Below are 26,054 nucleotides of genomic sequence, written 5' to 3'. Positions count from 1 at the left end.
AGATCACAGGACCACCCAGCACTGGCCGCTGTAAAACTGATGGGGAGGAGGGGGCAGGGAGTGCGAGGCCCTGCCCTTGAACCCACTGTGCTCTTCCTGCAAAGTCCCCGAGGGAGGCAGCTCTGGCTGTGCTGCTACAGGTCAGTCACTTTGCCTCCGGATGCCTCAGTTTTCACATCTGTAGAATGGGGGAACTGTAACACCCACATCAGAAAGTTCTTGTGAGCATTGAGGCAGTGTGAGAGGGAAACCCCCTGCAAAAATCACCTGACCCTCATGGTGACCAGGCACAGGAGGAAGGCTGGTCTCTTCCACCGCCATGCATAGGCCAGGGCGGCTGCCAGCTTGACCACCCAGCGGTGGCTGGCACTGTGATGAAGGCAGTGTGGGTCACACAGGTGAGTGACGTCTGGCCCAGGCCTGGGAACATAACTAGCTGTAGCCAAGCTGGGAACAAAGTGCCTCTGGGGTCAGAGAATGAACATCTCGTCCCCCACCCACTGGACCCAAGGTGTGCAAGTCCGGACGTAGTGCCAGGGCTATAGGGAGGTCCCATTGGGCAGGGGGATCTTGTAGCCGTTCTGGAGGAGCAGGAGGCAGGCGCCCAGCCCCAGGGCCCCTGCCAGGAGCACGGCGCCCAGGGCTTTGAGGAAGGAAGTCCTGGTCCGGGTGAAGGAGCCGGGCGCCATGACGCCGAGCAGGGCTGTGCTGACCGTCAGCGTGTAGAGGATGGAGACCCCAGTGCTGAGTGCGACGATCTTGCCAAACTTGGCAAACGGGGCGATGATGCAGAAGAAGAGGGGCACAGTGGCGATGACCGTGGTGAGGGCGCTGGAGACGATGGCCACGCCCACGTGCCGCACAGCCTCCAGCGTCCGCCACTGGCGCCGCGAGTGCGCATCCTGGGTGTGGGTGAGAGAGAGCTGGGGCCCCAGACGCAGGAGGGGGTGCCTCCCTGCCTGGGGCTTTGGAAAGGGGGCTTGGACCCTGGATAAACACGTAACGCTGTCCAAGGCCAGCCTTGCTCTCACGGGCTCCTCGTTCCACCTCCGTAAATGGGGGTAGTAACAGCACCTGGTCCCTGGGGCTGGCGTGAAGCTGAAACGGTTCCCCCGCAGCAGCTCACAGTGTACAGCACACAGTAGGGGCGCATTAAGTGTGGCTATGACAGCCAGAACACTGATGATCTGCACAGTAGGTCCTCAAACATGTGAGCCGTGACTGGAACTGATTTCCTTCTTTTGACCAAGAGCAGCTAAATGTATAACCGATTTAATTTACATATTTATGAATGTTTCACACCAACACAATTCCAAACTAAGAAAAACCAAAAACTTTACGAGACCCAGAGCTAGTTTTGGCACTGGTACCCGGGTATGTCCTCCCTAAGCCACGAGGTCCAGTGGGGGTAGGGGTTGGTGGCCTCAAGGTCACGACTAGAAGGGCTCAGACTTGCTCCCCGGGCTACAGAATGAGACTTAGACTCAGGGAACCGAGAAGCAGGAAGGGCCCTTGGACATCGCCTGGTTCAACCCCTCATGCTCACTTAGGGAGACAGAGGCTGGGGCGAGTGGGCCCGCCCACTGCCCACAGCGATGGTTGGGTGGAGCTGCCTTAGAACTTGAGTCCCCTGGGCGTGGAGAGTGGCCCTGGAAACTGAGCCTCCTGGAACACATCCTGGCTGGGCGCTGGGCACCAGGGGTGTCCAGCTACCCTTGGGGGTCCTCACTGGCACCGAGGGGGGAGGAGATTTGTTGGGGAGCGGTGGGGCAGGCAGGGTGCTCACCTCGGCCTGGAGCGGGGGCAGGTTCTCTCCGGCCAGCAGATAGCCCTCGACCAGATGCACGCAGTAATCCACGGAGGAGCCGACGAGGATGGACAGGGAGATGGCTTCCACGGCGCCCATCTCCCAGCCGCTCCAGTACATGATGGTCACCACGAGGCAGACGATGCCTGGGGGGGCGGGAGGTGGCGGGGAGGCAGCGTGGACCTGGTCCCACCCGTACAGTCCTGGAGGGTTGCTGGACAAATTCTAAGGGCCCCTGGGGAAGGTGGTAAGGTCTACGGTGGAGCCCCCAGCTCTGGTGACAGGTGCGATGAGTAGGGACGGGGCCAGAGAGAGCTGGGGGGGGGAGGGGGGGCTGAAAGAGGGGACAAGTGCAGCAACATGTCGCTGGGACGAGAGCTACCACCTGGTGACACCTGGCTCCCCTCGGGGAGCACACGGTCCTAGGAACAACTGTCACAGAGGCTCTTTTTGCTTGGGGTGGGGAGTCGGGAAACCTTCACTGAAAAGACGGGACAGTTAAGGGTGGAGAGAAACCTGCTGACCGGAAGCCAGCAGCGAGACCCCTGCCCGCTCCTGGCCCCCGGGCCACTTACCCAAGATGCTCAGAAGCACGGGCAGCAGGAGCAGCACGTGGGTGGTGAACACGGTCACGGCAGCCACGCAGATGAGCAAGGAGAGGGCCAGGCCATGCAGGGCGCTCTGCACCCCTGGGAGGGAGAGGAGAGGGCCCTCAGCTGGGCTGCACCGTGGGGCACCCGCAGTCCCCTCGCCCTCACGGGTCAGAGGTACTGGGGTTATGCAGATGGGCACCGTCACAGCTAGCTGTGTCACTCTGGGTGAGCCACTTGACTTCTCTGAGCCCCCATTTCTTCATCTGTAAAATGGGGTAATAATAGTACCTACTCCCTAGGCCTCATTAGGAGTTTAAAGAGATAACACGGGTCAGGCCTCAGCCAGGGCTTGGCATCAAGAAGGGCTCCTAATGAGAGACCACTGCCATGAGGGTCATTACCATTACTTTCTAGGTGGCCAAATTCAGGATCAGAGAATGTGGCCAGACGCACCCAAGCAGGAGGGGACCCAAACTCTGGTCTCTGATCAGTGTTCCCGGCCACTGTGTCATCCCAGTTTCTCCAGGGCTCTCGGCCAGAATTGAGAAGACAAGTGTGGCTCAGACAGGCCAGGCCGTGCCCTTCCTGCTCCAGGTCACCTCCCCGTGTCCCTGATGCCACCGCCCACCCCACCGGGACCCTGGGGCGGGGGGCTGGGTTGCCACTTGCCTATGATCTCCATGAAAATCTGCTTCCAGTGCTCACAGGTCTGGAAGCCGCGGTGAAGGGCTGAGCCCTCGGGGATCGTCTTCAGCTGCTGCTGCAGGAAGCTCTCCCAGCGCAGGTAGTCCGAGTAGGTCTGGAAGGAGGACTTGCCCTTGTACGTGGTCTGCGGACACATGAGCCAGTGAGACGGGCGGGCAGCTGTGGCCCATGCTGCTGCCCTGGTGATAGCTGGGCCGCTCTGTGACAGCTGCAGCTGGCCTCTGGCCACTTGCAAAGAGAGTGCGCTGTGTGAAAGGTGAGCCCATCCGAGATCACTTCCCACCAGCCTCTGGGTGCACGTGTGACTCTCACAGCGGCGGCAGGTCCCCATTCAAGCAAAGTCCCTGTCCCTTTCCAACAGAACCAGCTCCAACTTCCAGAGCCCCCCAGCTCCGCGTCCCACCCTCGGCCCACGCTGTCCCTCTGCCCTCTGCACAGCTTGCTCCCACCCCTCCTTCAAGCCTCAGGAGGTTTCCGTCTCCTCTAGGAAGCCTTCCTTGATGCCCCAAGACGGTCATCTTCTGGGCTCTGCAAGTCCTCGGTGCTCCCCCATCGCAGTTCTCGTCACTGCCCGGCAACCTGCCCCTCCTCTCCTGGCTGGGCTGTGAGTCCGGGAGGGCAGGTGACCTGTCTGGTCCATGGCGGCCAGCTCTGGAACTTTTATATATGTTACCTCGCTGGTCCACTTCTGCTCTCCCTGAGCACAAACCAGCTTACAGCGTGTCTGTGTGCACGTGTGTGTCTGCGTGCTGGTGGGCGTCAGCTGGGAAGTGACGTCCTGTTATGTGGAGGAGCCTGAGCAGGGATTCTCTCCTCCAACTGTCTGCGGCTTCGGCCTTTTTTAAAAAGGAGGGAAATTCAGACGCCGGCTACAACATGGATGGATGTGAAGAACGTTGTGCTAAGTGAAACGAACCAATCACAAAAAGAACAGTGCTGTGGGATTCCACCTCTGTAGTCAAATCCATGGGGGCAGAAAGCAGAGTGGTGGCTGGAGGGGGTGCCTGGGGAGTCCGTGTTTAATGGGGACAGTTTCAGTGTTGCAAGATAAGAAGTTTTATAGCTGGATGGTGGTGATAGTTGCACAACATTGTGACTATGCTTAATATTACTGAACTATACACTGAAAAATGGTTTAAATGGCTAATTTTTTTTTTTTTTTTTTTTTTTTTTTTATTTTATTTTTTTTTTAATTTTATAGCTACTTTATTTATTTATTTATTTATTTTTGGCTGTGTTGGGTCTTCGGTTCGTGCGAGGGCTTTCTCCAGTTACGGCAAGTGGGGGCCACTCTTCATCGCGGTGCAGGGACCGCTCTTCATCGCGGTGCGGGGACCGCTCTTCATCGCGTTGCGCGGGCCTTTCACCATCGCGGCCCCTCCCGTTGCGGGGCACAGGCTCCAGACGCGCAGGCTCAGCAGTTGTGGCTCACGGGCCCAGCCGCTCCGCGGCATGTGGGATCTTCCCAGACCAGGGCTCGAACCCGTGTCCCCTGCATTAGCAGGCAGATTCTCAACCACTGCGCCACCAGGGAAGCCCCTAAATGGCTAATTTTATTATGTATATTTTACCACAATTTAAAAAAACTACGTGGGGCTTTGAAGTGGTGTCTGCATTAGCCTGGGGCTCACTGAGGGCTTGGAGGGGGTCTGGGTCCTCCTCGTGGTGGCCAGGGGTTTGGCTGCTCATGCAGCGAGTGGCACAGGTGGTGGGACAGAAAGCAGGGCTGGGGCCAAAGAACAAGAATCGCCCTTGTCATGTGAATTCTCGTTCCCCAACACCTTCACGTGACTGACCTACCCTAGCTTCTCGATGACTGCCAGAGGGCGGGCAGGGAGCCGTAACCCTAATCTTTAGAGGAGGAACTGGAGGCTAGAGGGGACGAGTGTCTTGCTCAAGGACACAGAGCACAGCAGGATCAGAGCCAGGATTGGACCCCGGGGCTCAGCACGGAGGCAGCAGGGGCAGACCTGGCAAGTTTCACAGTGCCCAGTGCTAGGGCCAGGCCCGCAATGCCCAGGTCGGGGATGTGCGTGTGTGCAAGTGTGCATATGTGTGTGCGCATGTGTGTGCATGGGTGTGTATGCGTGGGTGTCTCCTTGGCAGAGCCTAGGGGGTGAGAGAGGAAGCAGTGAAGTGTCGAATGGCTGGTCCCCTGTCTTCCGATCTCTCCTGGGGGGCCCAGCACGGAGGCTCTGTGGCCCCAAACCTGCCCCCTCACAGTGGCAGAGGGGAGTGTCCTGGACTGTCACCTGCCCCCGTAAAATGATGTGGACCTCGGGCTGCCAGGGAGGGAGGGTGGTGGGAGGTGGGTGGCGTCCCGTGTGGCAGAAGGGCCGAGCTTGGCGGTCAGACGGCCTGGTTTAGCACTTGACGCTGACGCCCACTAACCCCGTGACCTTGGGCAAGCAATTTCACCCCTCGTGGCCTCAGCCTCCCCTCTGAAGAACAACCACTCAGCTCTGCTCCGGGATGAGGTCCGGGGATCCGTGGTGACAACGCACTCTGTGAGGTCAGCACACTGCCCCGCACCCGGTGGCCCAGCCGGGGCTCACCGACTCGAAGGCCATGGAGATCCACTGCACTCGGCCATCCTTGACGCCCACGGCCCCGTGTGACAGCTGCCCTGGGAGCAGGTGGGGCTCAGGCAGCTCCTTGCACTCGGGGTGCAACATCTGCAGGAAGGAGGAGATGCTGTAGCCTGCGGGGAGAGGGGAGAGGTGGGTCGGGGCGGGGACCCGGGAAGGGAGCACCTCTTCCCGCATCCTGCCTGCGCACGCGCACTTACCCATCTGGGTGTGTGTGCGCAGGGGCACGCGCCCTTCCCCCAACCTCCTAGTGTAAAAGGTGTCTGGAACCACTGGCAATGCCATCGGGAAACCTACAACACCCATTAGCCGGCAGGGCAGAAACTGACATCTTGTGCCTTCTCAGGAAGAGCCTTGGCCTGACCCAGGTTATTATCCGGGCCGGCCCCCGGCCTCGCTCTCAGTTTTGGAAAAGCTCCTCCTGCAGGTGCGCCCTACACACCGCACACCTCCCCACGCCCGTGCGGCTCTGCGCCGGTTCACCTTTAGGCACGAGCCCGCTCTCATCTGGAAGATTCGCACGCTCCCCACCCTAGTGTGGACACACATAAGCTCGGACACGTGTCTGCAGACGCCCTCACGCCAGGCACACGCGTCCTCGGGGCTGTCCACCCTCGGGTCCCTCGCACGCACCTGAGGGCAGGCACTGGGCCCCGCCCGGCTTCACCAGCTCCGAGTTCCCCGCGATGGCCTTGCAGAGGCGACACAGGTGCCCGATTTCTTTGAAGAGGTCAAAGCTGCTGTCGTAGATGACGCTGCCCTTTCACAAGGAGACACAAGCCAGGGCGACTGCTCAGTGAGTCGGGAACTCATTCCTGGGCCCCAGCCCCAGGGAGGAACCTCCGGCAGCTCCTGCTACCATCGTCGCCAGCACTTGCAGCCCTCTGCCTGGTCACCTGCGGTCCTGCCCAAGCCTGCTCTGCCCTGCCCCGCCCTGCCCCCGGCAGCACCTCTGCTCCCACTGCTGCCCACCCGCACGGGCCAACCCAGCCTCCCCTCCTTGATCTTACAACGCGCTCACCTGGGCTCCCTGCCTTCCCCTCTCCCTCGGCACAGCCTTGTCCCAACTGTCCTCCAGCGTCGGCCTCCTCTCCTCCCTGCCTCCCCACCCCTCCTCCAAACACCTGCGGACTCCCGGTCCAGACCGGACAGATCTCCTCTGACCCCACCTGGCTCCTGAATTTCTTTCTGTCTGAAACCCTGTACACCCAGCCAGGCTGACTTCCCAAGGCAGGGGTCATGACCAAGGGTACCGACGTCCACAGTCCTTCCCACCGTGTCTCAGTACCCACCAAGTGCCAGGCACAGACCTCGTCACAGCTCCGTGTCAGCTCCGCTCCCCTCCAACACCCAAGAGCCCAGCCCTGGCACAAACATGTACAAGGCGGGGAAACCACCCCGAGGGAGGGCACCATGGCCGAGGCACGCAGCGAGGGCGGTGGGCACAGGGAGGGCCCCGTGCAGGAGGAGGAGGGCAGGGAGGCTTTGCACACCTGTACTGCCCTCACCTCCGTTCCACCCCTAATGATGCGGGGTGGCTGGCTCAGGCCCCACCGTACCCAGATTCCTGGGCCATTCTAAGAGCTCAGCGCTACTCAGTCCTCAAGAGAAATGGTGCCACGTAGCGGAGCCTGTGGGCCGGGTGAGCAGCCAAGGAGCCGAGGGGGAGTGTGCAGAGCCGCGCCGGCGGCCCCTGGGCTGGCGCTAGTTCGCAAGCCTGGTGTAGCCGGGCCCTCTGGCATCTGCCCAAAGTGGGCACGCGTACCGGGTCTCCGATGACATGGTTGTCCACCTGCCGCGTGCGATTGATGCCAACGATGCCAAAGACCACGAAGACCATGGCCCCCGTGTCCACGAGCGGCCGCACCGCCGGCTTCCCGCAGCCCGTGTTCACGCAGGGGTTGAAGCCGAAGGTGGCAGAGGGGCGGGCCTTGGGCGCTGCGGAGGGAGCCACAGCTGGATGGGAAGGCGGGGCCCAGCCTCCCAAGGCCCCGCCGCAGCCTCCCCGCGTGTACCTTTCTCGCTGGGCACGTAGAGCCTCCCCGCGTGTACCTTTCTCGCTGGGCGCGTAGAAGAAGCCTTTGGTCGGCCCATCGGGGCTAGAGCCGAGCAGGCAGCCAGGAGGGGCCGCACACACACGCCCGTGGAAAGGGGGCTTGTGGGACTGTGCAAAGTACAGCTTCCTGTGGAGGCAAAGGAGGCGAGGCCAGGACTGAGGCCAGGAGGGCCAGGAGCAGTGGCAGGGGAGAGTCACAGGCGGCCGTGTGCTGGGGCTGGAAGAGCGCAGGGCACGGACTCGGGCTCCCCCAGCACAGGGATTCAATCTTAGGTTCAGGGCCGGGGTTTGGACACCTGTTCTAGTCCCGCCCCTGCCAAGGCCCACCCTGTGGTCCTGCTCAAGGCACTTCCCCTCCCTGCATGTGTCTCCTCGCCTGTGGCGGGAGGGGTGGAAGAGACCAGCAGCTTCCAAATGGTCCTCGAGGGGCACCAGGACTAGCCCTGGGGGTCGGTGCTCAGAAGCCCCCTGCCCCACTTTAACCTGACCAGTGACAGAGCCTCAAGATTCTGTTTGAAGAAAGGATTCCACGGTTAGCTTATTCACCGCTGGACTTGATGTAGCTCAAGGCTCTTTCTAGAATGTTCTAAGCTCAGCCAGGCAGCCTGACCCCAGTGGCTACTGTATATGTGCAGCGTGAGCCCGACCCTGCAGGGGAGGCAGAGGGACACCCCCCCCTCATCCCCCAAGCCGAGGTGTGCCAGGCCAGAAGGGCCCAGTGAGCCCATCTTGGTCATCCCCCTGCCCCAAGCATCAGCCTCGTGTGGGTGCTCAATGTCCTGAGGCCAGGTCCTGTCAGAGACCCGGTGTCACCGGTGCAGGCCCCGCGCTGCTGTTCTCTGGGCTACAGCAGCAGCGGGCTCTTCCTTTCAGAGCACGTATTGTAATCTGTAATGATGCTGTGCTTGACTTGTTAGCTGCTGTCTCCCGCTAGTGAGCCCGAGGGCAGGAGTCACATCTGTCTTGTTTCCCATCCCCAGCACTAGCCCCGTGGCCACTCACAGTCGGGGCTCAATGTTAAATGAATGAATGGATGAGAGAAAGGCCCTCGGCTGACACAGCCTCAATGGTCAGAATGTGACGGGGGGAACCTGGGAAAAGATGGCCCCAGCTGGCTCGGAGAGCCCCGAGGCACAGAGGGCAGTTGATCATTAGGTGTTCATGGGCACTTACTTCATGCCAGGCACTAGGTAGGGCGTGCGTATACAGTAGGTAAAGACAACAGACACGGGCTCTCTCCCATCACCTTACAGTCTGAGGGAGGGGGAACGTTAAATCATTTTTTTCTGAATTAACTGTAGGTATTGAGAGTGTGGATACTGCCTTGGAGAGGAATGCAGAGTGTACTCATGCATTCATTCATTCACTCAGCAAGTGCTTCCTGAGCACCCGCTACACAGCACTAGGTGAGGGGATACAGCACAGAACAGTAAGCTAATCACGGCAGGATGCCTGCGTGCTCCTGAGCAAGGACAGGTAATCAACCAGTAGGTCAGTGTGATTCCAGGTGGTGGTAGAAGCCAGAAAGAGAGCAGCGGGTGATGTATGGGGAGAGGCGGGTGTGGCTATTTTCGCCGGGGAGGGCGGTCTGGTCAGGGAAACCTTGTTGGGGGTGGGTAAGCATCTGGGTAAGGACCTGAATCTTGAGAACAAGTCAATCCCAGGAGGAGCTAGGGAAAAGCATCCTAGGCCCAGGGAACAGCAAATGCAAAAGCTCTGAGCTGGGAGCTGCTTGGCGGGCTGAGGGGCCAGACGGCCGCTGCGCCTCCCGCGGGAGCCATCCAGAGGGAAGGCAGCAGATCGGGGAGCGATCTGCGGGCCTGGCGTCTTGGTGTCCCCCACTCCCCAGTCCCGGGCGAGGAACATCTGAACAGATGGGCAGAAATGGACAGGGGTTTCTTCAAGGTGTCGCGAGCGGGGCAAACAAGCGGGCCGGGCCGGCGGGAACCGACTTATCTGCAAGGCTCTGTTACCGGCTGTGCTGCTGCTCCTTGGCGGCCACGTAGAAGCTGAAGTCAAACTTCCAGCCCCGCTTGGTGTCGCAGGCCAAGGTCGTCACCATCCACTTGCCGGAGGGGCTCGCCGCCTGGAGCAGCCCTACTGTAGACATACAAGCGGTCAGCTTCTTGGTGAAGTTACCAAAAGGCGCTCTATACACCTAAGCAGTGGATTGACAGAGACAAGACAGGTGACTCTGGGAGGCTGCCTTGGCCTGGGCCCAGCCTCAGGCTCGGTCCCCTCCCTCCTTGGAGTGCTCCCCGCCCCCCGCCCCCATTCCAGCCCCCAGAGTCAGGGGGTAGAGCCCTGGGCAGAGGCGCAGGAGGCCTGGGTTCAAGTTTAAGGACGGAGCAAATCCTTCCCTACCTCTCTGAGCCTCAGTCCTTCCTTCAACTGAGGATTTACTCCAAGCCAGGCCCTGAGCTGGGCTCTGAGGATACGGCTGCGAGCCAGACGGGCTTGGTCCCTGCCCTCCTTCCTGGAGCTGCCAATTACGATGGCCTCAGATTCTTTTAAGGGCTTTGAATTAAATATTAGGACGATAAGGCACAGGACGAATGGGGCACTGGAAGAGGAGGCCAAACTGATAAGGATGGCCAGGATAGGGTCCTAGGAGGAGGTGACATTTAGGCTGAGATCTGAACGGGGAGCCAGCCACGCATGAAGCTGGAAGGAAAGCCCTCCCGGCAGTGAGAACCGCAGTGCAAAGGTCAGAGCCAGGGAACGCCTCACACACCCCATCTTTCGAATGGAAATATAAACCCTGAACAAATGAGTTGACATGTGTAACTGTCACCCTGGAGGTGTAACATGTTAAAGAAACACAAATGATTCCTGAGAGGGAAAAATCAGAGGTCTGGGTTGGCCCTGGGAGCCCCTTTTCTGGGGCGCTAGAACAGACGGCTGAGAACAACAATCTAACTAACAGCTCCCATTTTACTGGGCACCTACTACGTTCCAGATGTTACAGAACGCACAGGCCTTGCCTCATGTACCTCCAACATCCCTGGCTGGTGCCTTTCATGTCCCCGTATCACAGATGAGGAAACTGAGGCTCAGAGAGATTACATAATCTTCCCAAAGACATACAGGTTATAAATGGCAGAGCCAGGACTCGAACCCAGGCCTGGCTGACTCGGCAGCCCATGCTCTCACCACTCTGCAGGTCCCTGCCGCAGGCTTGGCTAACGGTGGGAGAGGGTCCTCACCTGCCTGGAGCAGCTCCATCCTCGCAGGCCCTGCCCCCACCCCCATGTGGCCAGTGCCCACCAGTGTGGCATTGAGGGCCCCCTCCCCTGATAGTGGCAGCTCCCTTAATGACAGCCAGGCTCACCTGGAAGGAGGGCACCTCCCCGTCCCCAGAGGACACGGTCTGCCAAGGGCCAGGCAGGCTGGCGTTGAGGGAGAACCTGTAGACAGCTGGGTGGCCTTTGCTCTTCACCTTGGAGACGTACACAGTGCCTGGGGAGTCTAGGGACAAACGAGGGGTGGAGGAGGAGGGACAATCACCTCGACTGGCTTCCCCTAACCCTGCAACAGCCCAGCCTCTGCTCTGTTGACTGAGGAGCTGAGCCTGACCTTGGGGTCCTCTCTGAATGGTGGCTCTGTTCCTCTCTACTGGACCGAGCCCATGGCAATGATGGGGGACTGGTTGTTGGTGGTGGAGGTATAGATGGAGGGGGAGGTGGTGGTGGACACTGAATGGGGTGGCAGCACGGGTAGAGGGAATGACAGTGATGGTGGGAGCCATGGTGTGATGTGCCAGTAGGGACTAGGGTAGTGGAAGTGACACCAACAACGATGCCCCAGGCATGGTGTGAACGGTGGAGGTGTGCTGCTGATGAGGATGCTGGGCACAGAGGGGTGACGATGGCCGTGTGGTGACAAGGACACGCACAACTGCCCCAGGTTGGGGGTTAATTCCCACATGCATCCCGGCATCCCACATCTGATGGAGACCCCAGCAGGGATAAGCCAGCCTCCAGTGTTCAGGACACCCCAGCCCTCCCCCAGACACTCAGGATGGATCTGGCACACAAGGCAGGTTCACCGTGCACCACAAGCCAGGCTGGGGTGGTGGCAGGAAGGGATCGCCCTGTTCTGGCTGAAGAGAGCTGGTGGGACGACGGGCAAGGGCCTCAGGTTCACCCCCGCACCGACCTTTCCACGGTGACCCAAGAACACAGGCTTTTGTTCCCGAAGGAGAATCAAAGCATGGATTTAACGTGCTCTCCCCACAGGGCCCCTGCACCCTTGTACCAGCACCTCCCACTGCCCCACCCAGCCAGTGCACACTCCCCACTGACCCTGCAGGGCGGCCTCAGGCCGGCCGGCCCAGGACACCCCTGAGCCCCGCTTCTTCTTCTCCAGGGACGTCCGGATGTTGTTCTGCAGGCTGTGGGGCTTCTCCTGGAACAGACCTACCCCCCCACCGCACCGTGTCAGGCAGCAGGGCCTCCCTGGCTGGGCCCGGCCAAGGCTGGGACAGAGACGACCTGAGGGACCTGGGCCCCAGGGCCCTCAGCTTGGGAAGGGGGTGGTATCAGGGGTCTGAAAGAAACTAGATGGAACTGAAGAAAGGCCAAATGCTGACTTTACAAGAATCTTAAGGCAAAGGAAAGGAAGCTGCCAGCCCCATCCAGAGAAAGACACTCGGCAGCTTACCCTACTCATCCTCACCACGCCTCACTTCCCTCCTCTGTCAAATGGGACGACACCCAGAGGGTACCTCCAGAGGGTGGCTGAGGGACAACAGGGGGTGCTGCATCTCATGCGCTTAGCAACGTGTCTGGCTCGTGATGAACGTTTGATAAATAGGAATAATTAGAAACGGCATGTTATCAACTAGCAGAGACAGGGGAGACCTCCTGTTTTGCCCCAAGCATTGCAGATGAGTTGTTTGTTTGTTTTTGTTTTTTAATGAGAGAAATTTTACACCTTCAAAAAACTAATATGATAATGCTAGGAGGTCGTTATCATTAATCCCATTTGACCTAGAAGCAAGCAGAGGTTCAGGGAGGTTACATGACCTTCAGGGGAAGTGAGAGGCAGAGCCCCATCAGGATCGGTCTTGTCTGCCCCTAAAGCCGAAAATCTTCTTGCTACAGCCTGAAGGGCCCCTTTAAGAGGCAGTTCAGAGGCTAAGAGATACAAGGGGCTGGGGCTGGACTCTGGCTGGGGTCCTGGCCCTTCTCCAGATGTTTGCAGGAACTTCGGGATCATCCCAGGGTTTGCCCATCTGTGAAGTGGGAGCAGACAGGCCCTGAGGGATGGTGGGAGGCCTTGCAGCGGCAGTGACATTGGAGCGAAATTCGATGCCCAGGCAGGTGGGAGAGGAGCAGGGACGCGGCCAGTTTAGGAGGGGCTCCTCGGGCACCTCTCTGAGCTGCAGCCGATTATCATGCACTTGGCTAACGCCATTTACCAAGGGGAAGGCCAGGTTAATCTGAACACCACCGTAATTACATGAAGGCAATTACAGCAGTCAGCGGGTCGTCCCCCAGGAGTCGGAAGCACTCACCCAAGCCTCTTCTCATTCGGTTTCTAACCACCCGGCAAAGCTGTATGACCTTGGGTCGACTTCCCCCGCCCCAACTCCAACCTCAGGCTCCCCTCTGTAAGACGAGGGCCTGGATCAGACTAACTCTAAGGCCAGCAGACGTCTTTATCTCACCTCTTAGCTCATCCCCGGCACGCGCTCCATCACCAAGTCCTGTGGGTTTCACCTCCTAAAAACCTCTTGTCTTCACTGTCACCATCGGCCACTCTGGCTCCGGCCCCCACCGTCTCTTGTCTAGATGACTGCACGAGACTCCCGCCTGGGCTCCCAGCCACGCTCCACGCTGGCCCTCCGACCACACAGCAGCTTCTCTGCTTAAAGCCCTCCACTAGCTTCCAGTGTCAATCACAATACAATCCAGACTCCTCACTGTACCCCAGCAGGCCCTGGCCCAGCCCATCTGGCTAGCCTTAGCTCCTGCAACTACCTCCATCAGACTTGGCCCTGGTCTTTCCCACTCTGGTGCTCCCCTCTGCCTACACCGCTTCCCTCCTCTCCTCTCCCAGCCTGGCCAACTCCTTCCCTCCTTCCCCCCACCCAGGCAGGCTAAGTCTTGCCTTAGACATTCCCTCCTCCAGGAAGAAGCCTTCCACGATGCTGAGCTCCCCAGCCACCCTCCTTTTAGTCCACCACAGCTCAGATCTACTATTATATGGCCTGCCCCAGCAGTGGAATGAACTCCCTGAGCTCAAGAAGCCTGTCCTGCCCACTGCGGCCTCCCCAGCACCAGCTGGCACCCAGTAAGTATTCGTTTAATGAAACGTGAAAACACTGAGGCTTAGAGGTGGAGTGATTTGCCTGAGGTCATACTGTGATGGGGAGCCTGGATCTCACATCTCTCGTCTTGGAGACGTGGACTCCAAAAGGGGCAGGGGCCCACAGGGGACACCCTGGCAGGAAACCCTCACCTGAACAGGTGATGCAGGAGATGCCCTCGGCGCTCAAGTTGTACTTGAGGTCCAGCAGCACCTGGATGTTGGTGTCCGGCCGGAAGAGCAGCGGGGCCCGGCTGGCGGGGCGGAGCCGGCTGGCGAACACCAGGGACAGGATGAGGATGGAGACAAAGAGGCCTGCGAGGAAAGGATGCTGTGCTAGGCAGGGCTGGGGCCGGGGGTGGGGGCATGCACAGCCGGGGCTTCCAGAGCCCTGGGAAAGAGCTGCTCCCTCTATGGGGATGGGAGGGGGAAAGGGGGGCAGGTATCCCAAGGGAGCAGGCAAAGGCCCAGCGTGCCAGCCTGTGGGTGAGGCTGCTAGGGGTCCGTCCCTTGGAGGTAGGGGCCGGTTGTCACATGTGTCACTGGTGGTCAGACTATAAGCTATAAGCTCACATTCCTGGACAAGAACCAGCCCCCATCTTAGAGCCCTTAACAGTTTATAAAGAGCCAGCATATCCACTTGATCTTACACAGACCTAAATACAGTCAATGATGATAATAATGATAATAATAATAATAGGAGCACTTAACTTTCATTGAGCACTTACTACATGCCTTGCACTGGGCTAAGTTCTTTACACACCCTGTGGCTTTCCTCACAACTGCCTTAGTAGATAGATACTATTCTTACCCTCACTTATAGGACAGGAAACAGAGGCTCAGACTAACTGGCACAGTCAAGGTGACGCTGCTAGAACACAGCAGAATTAGGGTTCCAACTTAGCCAAGCTGGTCTAAATCCAGAGCCCAAGCACTGGGCGCTCTGCTCTGCTGCCCAGCGTCATGACTGGCACGTAGTAGGTGCTCAATAAGCAACAGCTATCGCAGAACCAGCTTTATTCTACGCAGGAAGGGGGTAAAGCTCCGAGAGAGCGAGGGACACCAGCCCAGGTTTCTGACCTCTAGCTCATTTGGGGAACTGGGGCGGGCTCCCAATGCCTGCATGTTCTTTGCACGGGGCGGGGTCTGTCCCCCACGCCTTAGGCCCTGGGAGAAGCTGCAAGATGGGGGGAAGGAGAGTGGAGAGCCCACTTACCCACAATCACCCAACGGCTCTTGACGGCCGACCACAGGACCCAGTGGTGCAGCAGCTCCTGCAGCTGGGCAATGAGCTGCCCCCGGCTGCCCCCGTCGGGGGCTGGCTGCAGGCCCTTGGGGGGCACAGACACCAGGGACGCGTCTCCCAGCTCCAGCGACACTGCCGGGGCAGAGCAGCGGCCTGTCAGAGGGCTGGCCCAGAAGCGGGCCAGAGCCCACCCTGGTCCCTGCCCTCTCCAGGGAAGCCCAAACACTCGATGGGGATCTCGTCCTGCCCCCCCCTCAGGACCGGCCTGTCCTCACACCAGCTCGCCAAGGGCTACTTCCCCTGGCCGAGGCAGCCCCTGGGTCCTGGCAGGCTCAGCGGGACAGGCCCGCACCAGCTCTCACCTGGCTCCTCCTCCACATTGAGCAAAGGGATGTCATCGTCCAGGTAGGGCATGGGGCCCTGAGCAGGGCTGCCCCCAGCCCGCTCGGCAGCAGCAAACACGTCCCCGGGGAGGTGCAGGGAGCTCTTGCAGCCGCACTTCTGGTGGCAGCTGTGGAGACAGTGGGAGGAGGGGGTGAGCCCTGGGTGTCCAGGGAAGCGGGGGAAGGTCCGGCTACATGTGAACCCAGGTATCACATGCTGCCGACAGCTCACACAGGACACGCATCACAGGTCTCCAGGAGCCTGCACCTGAGTTCTCTCCAGCGCCATCTCCCCTGGGGCCCTTGGGTGCCACTCTTCCTCTGGGGACACAAATGGTGACAGCAGCCATCACCCAGGGAGAGGGGATGATGACTCGGAGCTGCCCAAGCATCAAGGTGACCAACGCAGGGGAATCATGGCTCCCGCATCGTGCGCCCAGGGCCCTGGCACCAGGAGGACGGGGAAGCGGGGCTGGGCTGAGGACGTGGCTGAGGCCTCGGCTGGAGTGAATGTGAGGGAGACAAGGCTCACCCTAGGGACTGGGGACGAGAAAAATGCACACGGTGAATGTGCCAGGAATACTACGTGCCAGGCAGTGAGCGAGATTCTCTCATCAATCCTCACGGGGTTACGTGTACCCATTTTATAGAACAGGAAGCTGAGATGCAGAGAGGTTAGGTAACATATCTAAGGGTCTACAGCCGCCAGGCAAAGAGGCTGAGGCTGGAGCCCAGGACTGGGAAGACTGCTGCGTCCACTGCCCCAGACTGGGGGGCGGGACAGGGCAGGCTTAGTTGGTGTCTCTGTAGAGATTAGAAACAAGGAGCCCTTTACCCAAGACACTTTGCTTCTATGTCACAAAACTGTCAGAAAAATAGTCAAATCTGAACGTATAGTGCAGACCGCTGTGCCTCAGCCAGAGTGCCCTTGTTCAGTGCCCAACCCGTACCACCATACATGGCGGCCCTGAAGCAGTGGGTGTGTGTGGGAGAGCTGAGGAGTGCGTCCCGGGCCTGAGTCTGAGCCCCTCGCTGCCCCTCCTGGGCTCACCATGGTCAGGTGGGCACTGTCATGGACCCCTGACAGTCCTGCCCTTGCATGCCCTGCCCCAAGCCCAGACCCTCCATCATTCCTCAGGACTCCCAACCCAGGCAGCCACCCAGGCTGGATTCCATTTGGTCACTGTCCCCGCCCGCCCCCGCCACTGACCACCTGGCCCACGAGACCCCAACCCCTAGACCTTCAGCAGCGGCTCTGGGCCGATCCATTCAGCTCTGCACACCACTCACTGCACCTAAATATTGTTCCTCCCCCAAGATGAGAACCTTGAGGACATTTAACGTGGTGGCTAAGAGCATGGGATCCGGAGTTGGATTATGTGGTCTAAATCTCAGCTCCACTGCCTATTAAATGGGTAACCTTGAGAAAGTTGCCCAACTGCTCCAAGCCTCTGTTTCCTTGTCTATAAAATGGGTGAAATAAGAGGACCCAGCTGCCAGGGTCCTTGGGGAGGGTGGCAGTAAGATCTCGTACAAAAGCTCATTGCCCACTTCCTGGCACATAGTAGGTGATCAGATGTAACTACTGGACAGGATTCTCTTCTTCCTCTGCTCCCCCAGTAGTGCCCAGCATAGGACTGGGCATACAGAAGGTGCTCAATGGTGAATCACGAGGCTCTTGGGAGATAGGAGGGTGTGCTGAATGGCCCCCCAAGGGCCTGCTATAGATATTCTGTGAGAGGAGGACGTGACCCGCTGCCTGGCTCACCTGGTCTGGCAGGCACTCTCCAGCGGTGCCATATAAAGGCTCCAGATGCCCAGGGCAGCAGGCATGGTGAAGAGCACAGCCAGCCAGCAGCAGGACACGATGAGAGACATGAACAGGCCGAAGTCGTGGACGGCCGGGATCTGGCAATGGGGAAGTAGAGGGGGGATGTGGGACTATCAGGCCTGGAGCCCAGGGAGCCTGGGGACTCTGCAGCGAGGCACTCAGGACCCCCGACCACCCTCAGACGGAGGCAGGATGAGGAGGCCGGGGCTGCTGGAACAGAGGCACTGGCCTAGGAGGGTGTCAGAGGGCCGGGCTGGTGCCAGGGGCGGGGCAGGGGAAGAAGAGTCCCACCTCTGGTCCACACTGCAGACCTCTGCCCGGAACAGCGCTCAGCACAGAGCTAGCGCTCCATAACTGTCATTACGTGAAGGACAGAGGAAGACACGCCCTGTTGGAGCAGGCCACGTGTCAGTGAGGGGGAAGGGAGGGAAAGCTGCTGTGATGGGAGTAGGGAGGCTGGGTGTGCTCCCTGCACAGGGTGTGGCAGCCAGAAGGAAACCGTAGCCAACAAGCAGACAGGCCTTCACTGTTTGTGAAACACTTTCACAGTCATCTCATGTCAGTCCCTGATGATCCACACATGAGGAAAGCGAGGCTCAGAGAGGTTAAACAACCTGCCGAAGGTCACACAGCCAGAAAATGGCAGAGGTGGGATGTGAACCCAGCTCTGCCTGTTTTCTGGATGTGGTTCTCGAGGAAGGCCTGGAGAATCCCAAAGCACCTAGTGGTTTCTAGACGGGATCCTCAGCCCAGGTCATAAAACCTCTCAGATTCAGGCAGGCTCACTGTCCTATAGGCTCTGTTGACACCAAGGACCTGGTCTAAGATCCTTCTCCTGAGCCCAACTCAGACGTGAAGGAGCGTGGGGCCAGCGAGAGAAAAGTGAGTGTGAGGAATGACCATGTGGTGTGAAGCCAGTGGGTGGAGAGGGCCCTGGACCCCGGTCAGGAGACCAGGCAGGCTCACCACTTACCAGCTGGGGGACCTTTGGAAACTGCCAAACGCCCTTCAGGACAGAGGTTGGATTATCATTAACGAGCATCAATAAGAAACACTATTTGTATTATTTTAATTCTCCCATTTGTTAAGTTCTGGTAATGATGATTAGTAGCAAAAATGGACTCTAAGCGGGGGAGGGGTAAATTGGGAGATTGGGATTGACATATACACACTACTACATATAAAATAGATAACTAATAAAGACCTACTGTATAGCACAGGGAACTCTACTGAATACTCTGTAATGGCCTATATGGGAAAAGAATCTAAAAAAGAGTGGATATATGTATATGTATAACTGATTCACTTTGCTGTACACCAGCAACTAACACAACACTGTAAATCAACTATACTCCATTAAAAATTTTTTTAAAAATGAGAAAAAAATGGACTCTAGGGACGTGGCAGGAACCTTGAGGCAGAGGCTGCGTGGCCCCAAGAGAAGGGGCGGGTAGGAAGAGCAGAGACCAGGGGCCAGATGTGCACGGGAGGGACGGGGAGGTCAGGTCGGGGGGGAGGGCGGGCTCCCACCTGGGAGAAGACGTTAGCTGCGTAGGCGGCAGCCGTGGTCAGGGAGGTGAAGAAGGTGGCCTTGCCCGCCGTCTGGATGGTATGGACCATCCGCAGCTGCGGGTCTTCCAGGTGGGTGGCCTGGCGGTAGGTGTTGATGAACACAAAGACGTCGTCCACGCCTACGGGAGGGAGTCCCGGGCCAGCAGGGCTCAGGATCACTCTGCTGTGTCCATGGTCAGACCCAACCTGGGCCAGGAACCCAAGCCCCACCCTCCATGCTCCTTGGTCCCCACCCCCGCCCCCACCAGAACCAGGCCCTTTCCTCCAAATCTCAGCCCCCTTCCCACCTTTCCCACCATTCTTAACCTCCACCCAGAATAGCTACCCATTCCTTCCACCCCTTGGGGGCTCCACCCATCATATGCCAAGGATCACCCACCACTCATATCCTACCCACCCACCACCCCAATTCCAAGGCTCCGAGGTCTGAAAGGGGACTTTTTGGAGCCCCCATGGAAGCCAGGCTTTGCCTCCTGGAAGAAGGCCCTTCTGGGGACAGAGTTCCCAAGTTCCCAAGGCCCATTACCATGGCAACAGAGGCAACTCACCAATGCCCACTATCACAAAGGCAGCCACCCCATTGAGGATGCCCAAGTACTGGATACCAAAGACCACATGGTACAGGAAGAGTGCCACCAGGCAGCTGAGGCCAATGCTGGCAATTCCGAAGAAGGACAGGAACACTGGGCAGGGCAAGAGGCACAGGGGACGGATAGAGTGGGGGGACCCAGAGGAACACACCTCTTCAGTGTCCCTGACCCCTGCTGGGTCCTGCCTCACACCCCCCCACCCCCAGGGAGTACCTCCACCACCCCATCTGAGCCCAGCACAGTTTTCTGCACCCAGAGAAGGGGCTGGGCAGGAGGACTGAGTGGCAAATGAAGCCATTTTTGAGTAAGTCAAGTTGTTTATGGGCCCTCATCTTTTCAGAACTTGTCTCAAGTGCTAGTAGGGAATTATTATATATTTACATCTGTCACCCCAGTAGACTAGAGGTTCCATGGGGGTAGGAAGTGTGTCTGTGATGTTCACCATGTGTCTGGATCCCTGGCACCTTAGAGCATCTGGCACATAGTTGGTGCCCAATTAATATCTGTTACATGGACGAATGAATTTCTTTTCCATTTTTGAAGGTATGATTCACTTGAGCAACAGAGAGTACCTACTGTATATGCAGAAAGAAGCAGCTAGGGTATATGGGGAGATGGTGGTGGAAAAGTAAACTGGGGTACAAAGGGCAGCTGACTGGCACTATAGAACAGGCTACAGAATAATTCATAAGGTGTCCAATACTCCAGACTCCCCAAAACTTATCAGCAAGTTTACTGGCAAGGAAATGATGGTCAAAGGGAAAAAGGTTCAACTGTGGGAGGTCATGGGGATGGGGGCCCTTGGGCATGGCCCAACCTGCCTCTGAACCTCAGTCTACCTGCCTGGGGTTAGAAGGTGATGTCTGAGCACCCCTCCCACCAGTTCTGACATAGTGGATTCAAGACCATTTCTGGCATTCCTGAGCAGGAAGGCTTTGTCCAGAGAGAAGCACACTGGAAGAAGAGAAGGGGCTGACTCCACGCGGGGCTTTTGAAGAAACCCTACCTGAGCAGGAGGTGAGAATGTAGACGAGGGCGGCAATGCAGCTGCTGCTGATGAAGGCCAGGAGCATGTCATTGTTGAAGGTTCTGCGAACCTCATAATCAAAGAGGTCCGTCCCCCCATACAGAACCTGCACTTTGCTGAAGAAGGGAGGACACAGAGAGAGGAAAGACGGAGTGGATCAGAGATAGAGGAGGACTGGGAGCCATCCACCTCACCAGTGTCTCTTTACCTTGGCTGTACATTATGATCACCTGGGGGACTTCCAAAAATCCTGATGTCCAGGCCATACTCTAGACAAATGAAATCAGAATGTCTGGGGTGGGACTGAATTATCAGTGAGGTTGAGACCACTGCTCTACACAAATAATAATCAATTATAGCCAAATTCTATGTCATCTTCCAATTCTCAGTTATTCACAGCAAAATTCTAAATTCACACCAGCTTCCAGACACTGTTTTACACTGCTAGTGTGCATTTAACAGCAGTTATTCTTAATAAGAAAAACTTAACCAAGCTGGTCAAGTTGAGTTTAAAAATACAAACAGGAGTGAGATCTGCTTCTGGCCAAGATGGAGTAACAAGATGAAATCTAGATTTACCTTCCCAGTGAAACTAATGAAAAACGTAAGAAAATACATGAGACATGAGATAACAAAGAATGGTGATCTCTGAGAGGTGAGAAACAAAATGGACCCTATGCTTACTCTGCCTTACTGGCTTGAGAGAGTTTCCAGGCTTCACTGCAGCCTAATATATGGGTTAGTGACTTTTCAAAAGAGGCTGAAAGTTTTCCAAACTTGATGAAAACTATAAACCCATTGATTCAAAAGGCTCAAGCAAGGGACCCCAAGCCCCCCAAACCATGAATAAAACAACAACAATGCACATCATAATCAAATTCCTCAAAATCAGTGACCAAGATAAAATCTTAAAAGCAGCCTGAGGAAAAAGATGCATTACACACAGAGGAACAAAAATAAGCATGACAGCAGATTTCTCTTCAGAAACAATGCAAGTGAGAAGATGATGGAGCAAGGTCCTTTACCAACTGGGGAAAAAGTCAACCCAGAATTCTATACCCAGAAATCTATATCTTGAAAAATATATTTCAAAAACAAAGGCAAAATAAAGACTTTTTCAGTATACAAAAGCTGAAAGGGGGCTTCCCTGGTGGCACAGTGGTTAAGAATCCGCCTGCTGATGCAGGGGACACGGGTTCAAGCCTTGGTCCAGGAAGATCCCACATGCCGTGGAGCAACTAAGCCCGTGCACCACAACTACTGAGCCTGCACTCTAGAGCCCGGGAGCCACAACTACTGAGCCTGCATGCCACAACTACTGAAGCCTGCACACCTAGAGCCTGTGCTCTGCAACAAGAGAAGCCACCGCAATGAGGAGCCTGCGCACCACAATGAAGAATAGCCCTCATTCGCCATAACTAAAGAAAGCCCGCACACAGCAACTAAGACCCAACGCAGCCAAAAATAAATAAATTTTTTAAAAAGCTGAAAGAATTCATCTCCAGTACACCTGCACTACAAGAGATGTTAAAGGAAGTCCTTCAGGCAGAAGGAAAATGATTACAGATGGAAATATACATTTACACAAAGGAATAAAAAGGACTGGAAATGGTAACACATGAATAATGTCCAAAATTTTCTTATTCTTATGTAAATCTTTTAAAAAGATAACTGACCGTTTAAACAGAAATAATAATAATGTGGTATGGGGTTTATAACATATATGAAGATAAAATATATGACAACAATAGCATAAAGGCCAGGAAGAAGGAAATGGTGGTATACTATTCATATATAGTATACACTATACATGAAGTGGTTTAACATCATTTGAAGATACACTGATAATTTAAGGATGTATACTACAAACCTTAAAGCAACCACTAAACTAAATATTTATAGCTAAAAAAAAACAAAGGAAATAAAATGGAATAATAAAAAATTCTCAGTCTAAAAGAAGGCAGAAGAGAGGAAAAAGGGAACTAAGAATATATGGGACAAAGAGAATAAAATAAAATAGTCTGAAGTCTAACCATATTAACAATGCATTAACTGTAAATGGTCTAAACACCCCAATTAAAAGGCAGAGACAGTCAGATTAGATTTTAAAAAAATCAAGACCCAGCTGCCTACAAGAAACTCACTTTAAATATAGACACAAATAGGTTAAAAACAAAAGTGCAGGGCTTCCCTGGTGGCGCAGTGGTTGAGAATCTGCCTGCCGATGCAGGGGACATGGGTTCGAGCCCTGGTCTGGGAAGATCCCACATGCCGCGGAGCAACTGGGCCCGTGAGCCACAACTACTGAGCCTGTGCGTCTGGAGCCTCTGTTCCGCAACAAGAGAGGCCGCGATAGTGAGAGGCCCACGCACCGCGATGAAGAGTGGCCCCCGCTCGCCGCAGCTGGAGAAAGCCCTCGCATAGAAACGAAGACCCAACACAGCCATAAATAAATAAATAAATAAAAATTTAAAAAAATAAAGTGCAGAAAAAAATACACCATGCTGACATGAATCAAAAGAAAGCTGGAGTGGTTACATTAATAACAAATGAAATCAATTTCAGAGCAAAGAATATTACTAGGGATAAAGAAAGTAATTTAAAAATGATAAAGGGCTCAGTTCGTTAAAAGAATACAACAATACTACATGCTTTGGACCTAACAACAGAGTTTTAAAATACATGAAGCAAAAACTGATAGAAATGAAAAAAGAAATAGACAAACCTGCAATTATAGTTGAACATTTCAAAACCCCTTTTCTCAATGATTGCTAGAACAATTAGACAGAAGATCAGTAAGGATATAGAAGACTTGAAAAACATAATCAACCAACTTGACTTAATTGACATTTATAGAATACCCCACCAAACAACAGCAAAATATACATTCTTTTCAAGTGCATAGGGAACATTTAGCAAGACAGACCATACCCTGGACCATAAAACAAAACTCAATAAATTTAGAATAACTTAAGTCATACAAAGCATCTTCTCTGACCATGATAGAATTAAATTCAAAATTAGCAACAAAACACTATCTGGAAAATTCATAAATATTTGGAGACAAACACATTTTTAAATAATACAAGGGTCAAAGAAGAGATCAAAAGGGAAAATTGAAAGTATTCTGAATTGAATGAAAATGAAAGCATATGTCAAAATGTGTGAGATGAGCTAAAACAATGCTCAAAGGTAATTTTATAGCAATAAACACCTATATTAGAAAAGGAGAAAGCTTTCAAATCAATGACCTCAGCTTCTACTGCAAGAAAGAACAAGAGAAAATTATATATAAAGTAGGTGTAAGACAGGAAATAATGACGATCAGAGCATAAATATATAAATATATAAATAAACAAACAGAAAGATACTAAAGAAAAATCAATGAAACCAAAAGCTAGTTCTTTGAGAAGATCAATAAGATTGATAAACTTCTAGCCAGACTGATCATGAAAAAAGGAGATAAAACACACATGAAAGAAGGGACATCACTACAGTTTTTATAAATATTCAAAGATAATAAGGGAATATTATGAATCACTTTGACATTTTAATGAAATGTCATTTGACAGTTTGACAATTTCATTTGACAATTTAAATGAAATGGACAAATTTCATGAAATATACTACCAAAGCTTGTGCAAGAATATAGAAATAACTTTAATAGCCCTATATGTATATTTAAGAATTGAATTTGTAGTTAAAACCTTCCCATAAAGAAAACTCCAGATCCAGACAGTTTCATTGGTGAATTCTATCAAACATTTAAGGAAGAATAATACCAGTTCTATACAAACTCTCCAGACACCTGAAGAGAGGAGAATACTTTCCACCTCATTCTGTAAAACATTTTGATACCAAAATCAAACAGATATTACAAGAAAACTACAGCCTAGTATCCATCATGAACATATACCAATGAACAAAGAATACAAATAGAATCTAACACTATATAAAAAGTATGATATACCATGGCCAAGGGGGATTTACCCTAAGAATGCAAGGATGGTTTAAAATTAAAAACTCAATCAATGTAATTCACCATATTAAACTAAAAAAGAAATACTGTATGATCTCTCTCTAGATGCAGAAAAAACATTTGAGAAAACTGAATATTCCTTATTGATTGAAAAAAAAAAGACACCAGCAAATTAGGAATAGAATGGAGCTTCCTTAACCTGATAAAGGACATCTACAAAAAACCTACATACTTTGGTCAGGGATAATACAGGGTTGTCCATTCTCATCACTTATTCAACATTGTACTGGATGTTCTAGCCAGTGCATTCAGGCAAGAGAAAGAAATAAAAGGCATCCAAATTGGAAAGCAAGAAGTAAAACTGTCTTTATTAGCAAAAGACATAATTAACTATGTAGAAAATCAAATGTAATCTACGAAAAATCTTCTAGAACTTACAAGGGAGCTTAGCAAAGTTGCAGGACCCAAAGTCAATTATATTTCTATATACTAGCAACTAACAATAGCCAAATTAAATTTTTTTAAAAATACCATTTACAATAGCATAAGAATATGAAATAGGGATAAATCTGACGAAAGACATCATATACACCACATTCATTAGTCACAAGACTAATATTGTTAAGATGTCAGTTCCCCTCAAATTGATCTGTGTATCTGACACAATCATAATCAAGATCCCAGGAGACTTTTATTTGGAGAAATGGACAAGCTGATTCTAAAATTCATAGGGAAATGCAAAGGACCTAGAATAACTAAAACAACTTTGAAAAAGAACAACAAACCTGGAAGACTAACACTTGGACAAGACATGGTATAAAGCTACCATAATCAAGACAGTGTAATACTGGTGTGCAAATAAAAAATAGAGCAATGGAACAGAACGGAGCATCCAGAAACAGACTCACATATATATGGACAAAAGATTTTTGTCCAAGATGCAAAGGCAATTCAGTGAAGAAAAAATGATCTTTTCAACAAATGATGCTGGAACAACTGGATAGTCATATAAAAATAATAAATAAATATCGGCACGTTACAATATATACAAAGTGTTTATAGTGTATGCCTTGCACCATACACAAAGATTAATTAAAAATGGAATATCACAGATCTAAATGTAAAACCAGTTTTAAAGTGATCAAAAGGTCTAAATAGCCACCGATGAAGATAAATGGATGTCAAATAAGCATGTGAACATCACTGGTAATTAGGGAAATTCAAATCCAAATTGCAATGAGATATCACCACACACCTAGCAGAATGGCTAAAATTTTTTACACTGACCATACCAAGTGTTAGAGAGGTTGTGGAGGAACTGGAATTCTTATACACTGGGTGGGAATGCAAAATGGTACAACCAAT

At 53.9% G+C, this 26,054-nt stretch overlaps 1 protein-coding gene across 1 annotated transcript in view; it reads right to left on the bottom strand.

Moving 5' to 3' along the window:
* Positions 1-304: 304 nt before the first annotated feature.
* DISP3 (dispatched RND transporter family member 3) overlaps positions 305-26,054 on the bottom strand; it is a 52,623-nt gene continuing 26,873 nt past the window's right edge. Inside the window, exons 4-21 of the mRNA XM_059894952.1 lie at positions 20,690-20,826; positions 19,642-19,776; positions 19,052-19,212; positions 17,459-17,598; positions 15,670-15,818; positions 15,278-15,439; positions 14,215-14,376; positions 12,054-12,167; positions 11,081-11,217; positions 9,723-9,907; positions 7,746-7,876; positions 7,459-7,631; positions 6,327-6,453; positions 5,661-5,806; positions 3,070-3,229; positions 2,383-2,496; positions 1,787-1,953; positions 305-902 (exon numbers count right to left, since the gene is read on the bottom strand). Coding sequence (XP_059750935.1) covers positions 540-902; positions 1,787-1,953; positions 2,383-2,496; positions 3,070-3,229; positions 5,661-5,806; positions 6,327-6,453; positions 7,459-7,631; positions 7,746-7,876; positions 9,723-9,907; positions 11,081-11,217; positions 12,054-12,167; positions 14,215-14,376; positions 15,278-15,439; positions 15,670-15,818; positions 17,459-17,598; positions 19,052-19,212; positions 19,642-19,776; positions 20,690-20,826 — 2,863 coding nt within the window. The 3' untranslated portion in view covers positions 305-539. The remainder of the gene's footprint in view (positions 903-1,786; positions 1,954-2,382; positions 2,497-3,069; positions 3,230-5,660; positions 5,807-6,326; positions 6,454-7,458; positions 7,632-7,745; positions 7,877-9,722; positions 9,908-11,080; positions 11,218-12,053; positions 12,168-14,214; positions 14,377-15,277; positions 15,440-15,669; positions 15,819-17,458; positions 17,599-19,051; positions 19,213-19,641; positions 19,777-20,689; positions 20,827-26,054) is intronic.

The sequence above is a fragment of the Balaenoptera ricei genome, chromosome 1 (genome assembly GCF_028023285.1).
Source record: "Balaenoptera ricei isolate mBalRic1 chromosome 1, mBalRic1.hap2, whole genome shotgun sequence".
Taxonomy (NCBI): domain Eukaryota; kingdom Metazoa; phylum Chordata; class Mammalia; order Artiodactyla; family Balaenopteridae; genus Balaenoptera; species Balaenoptera ricei.
Note: the sequence above shows the minus strand (reverse complement) of the source record. Positions and strands in the feature narration are given on the sequence as shown.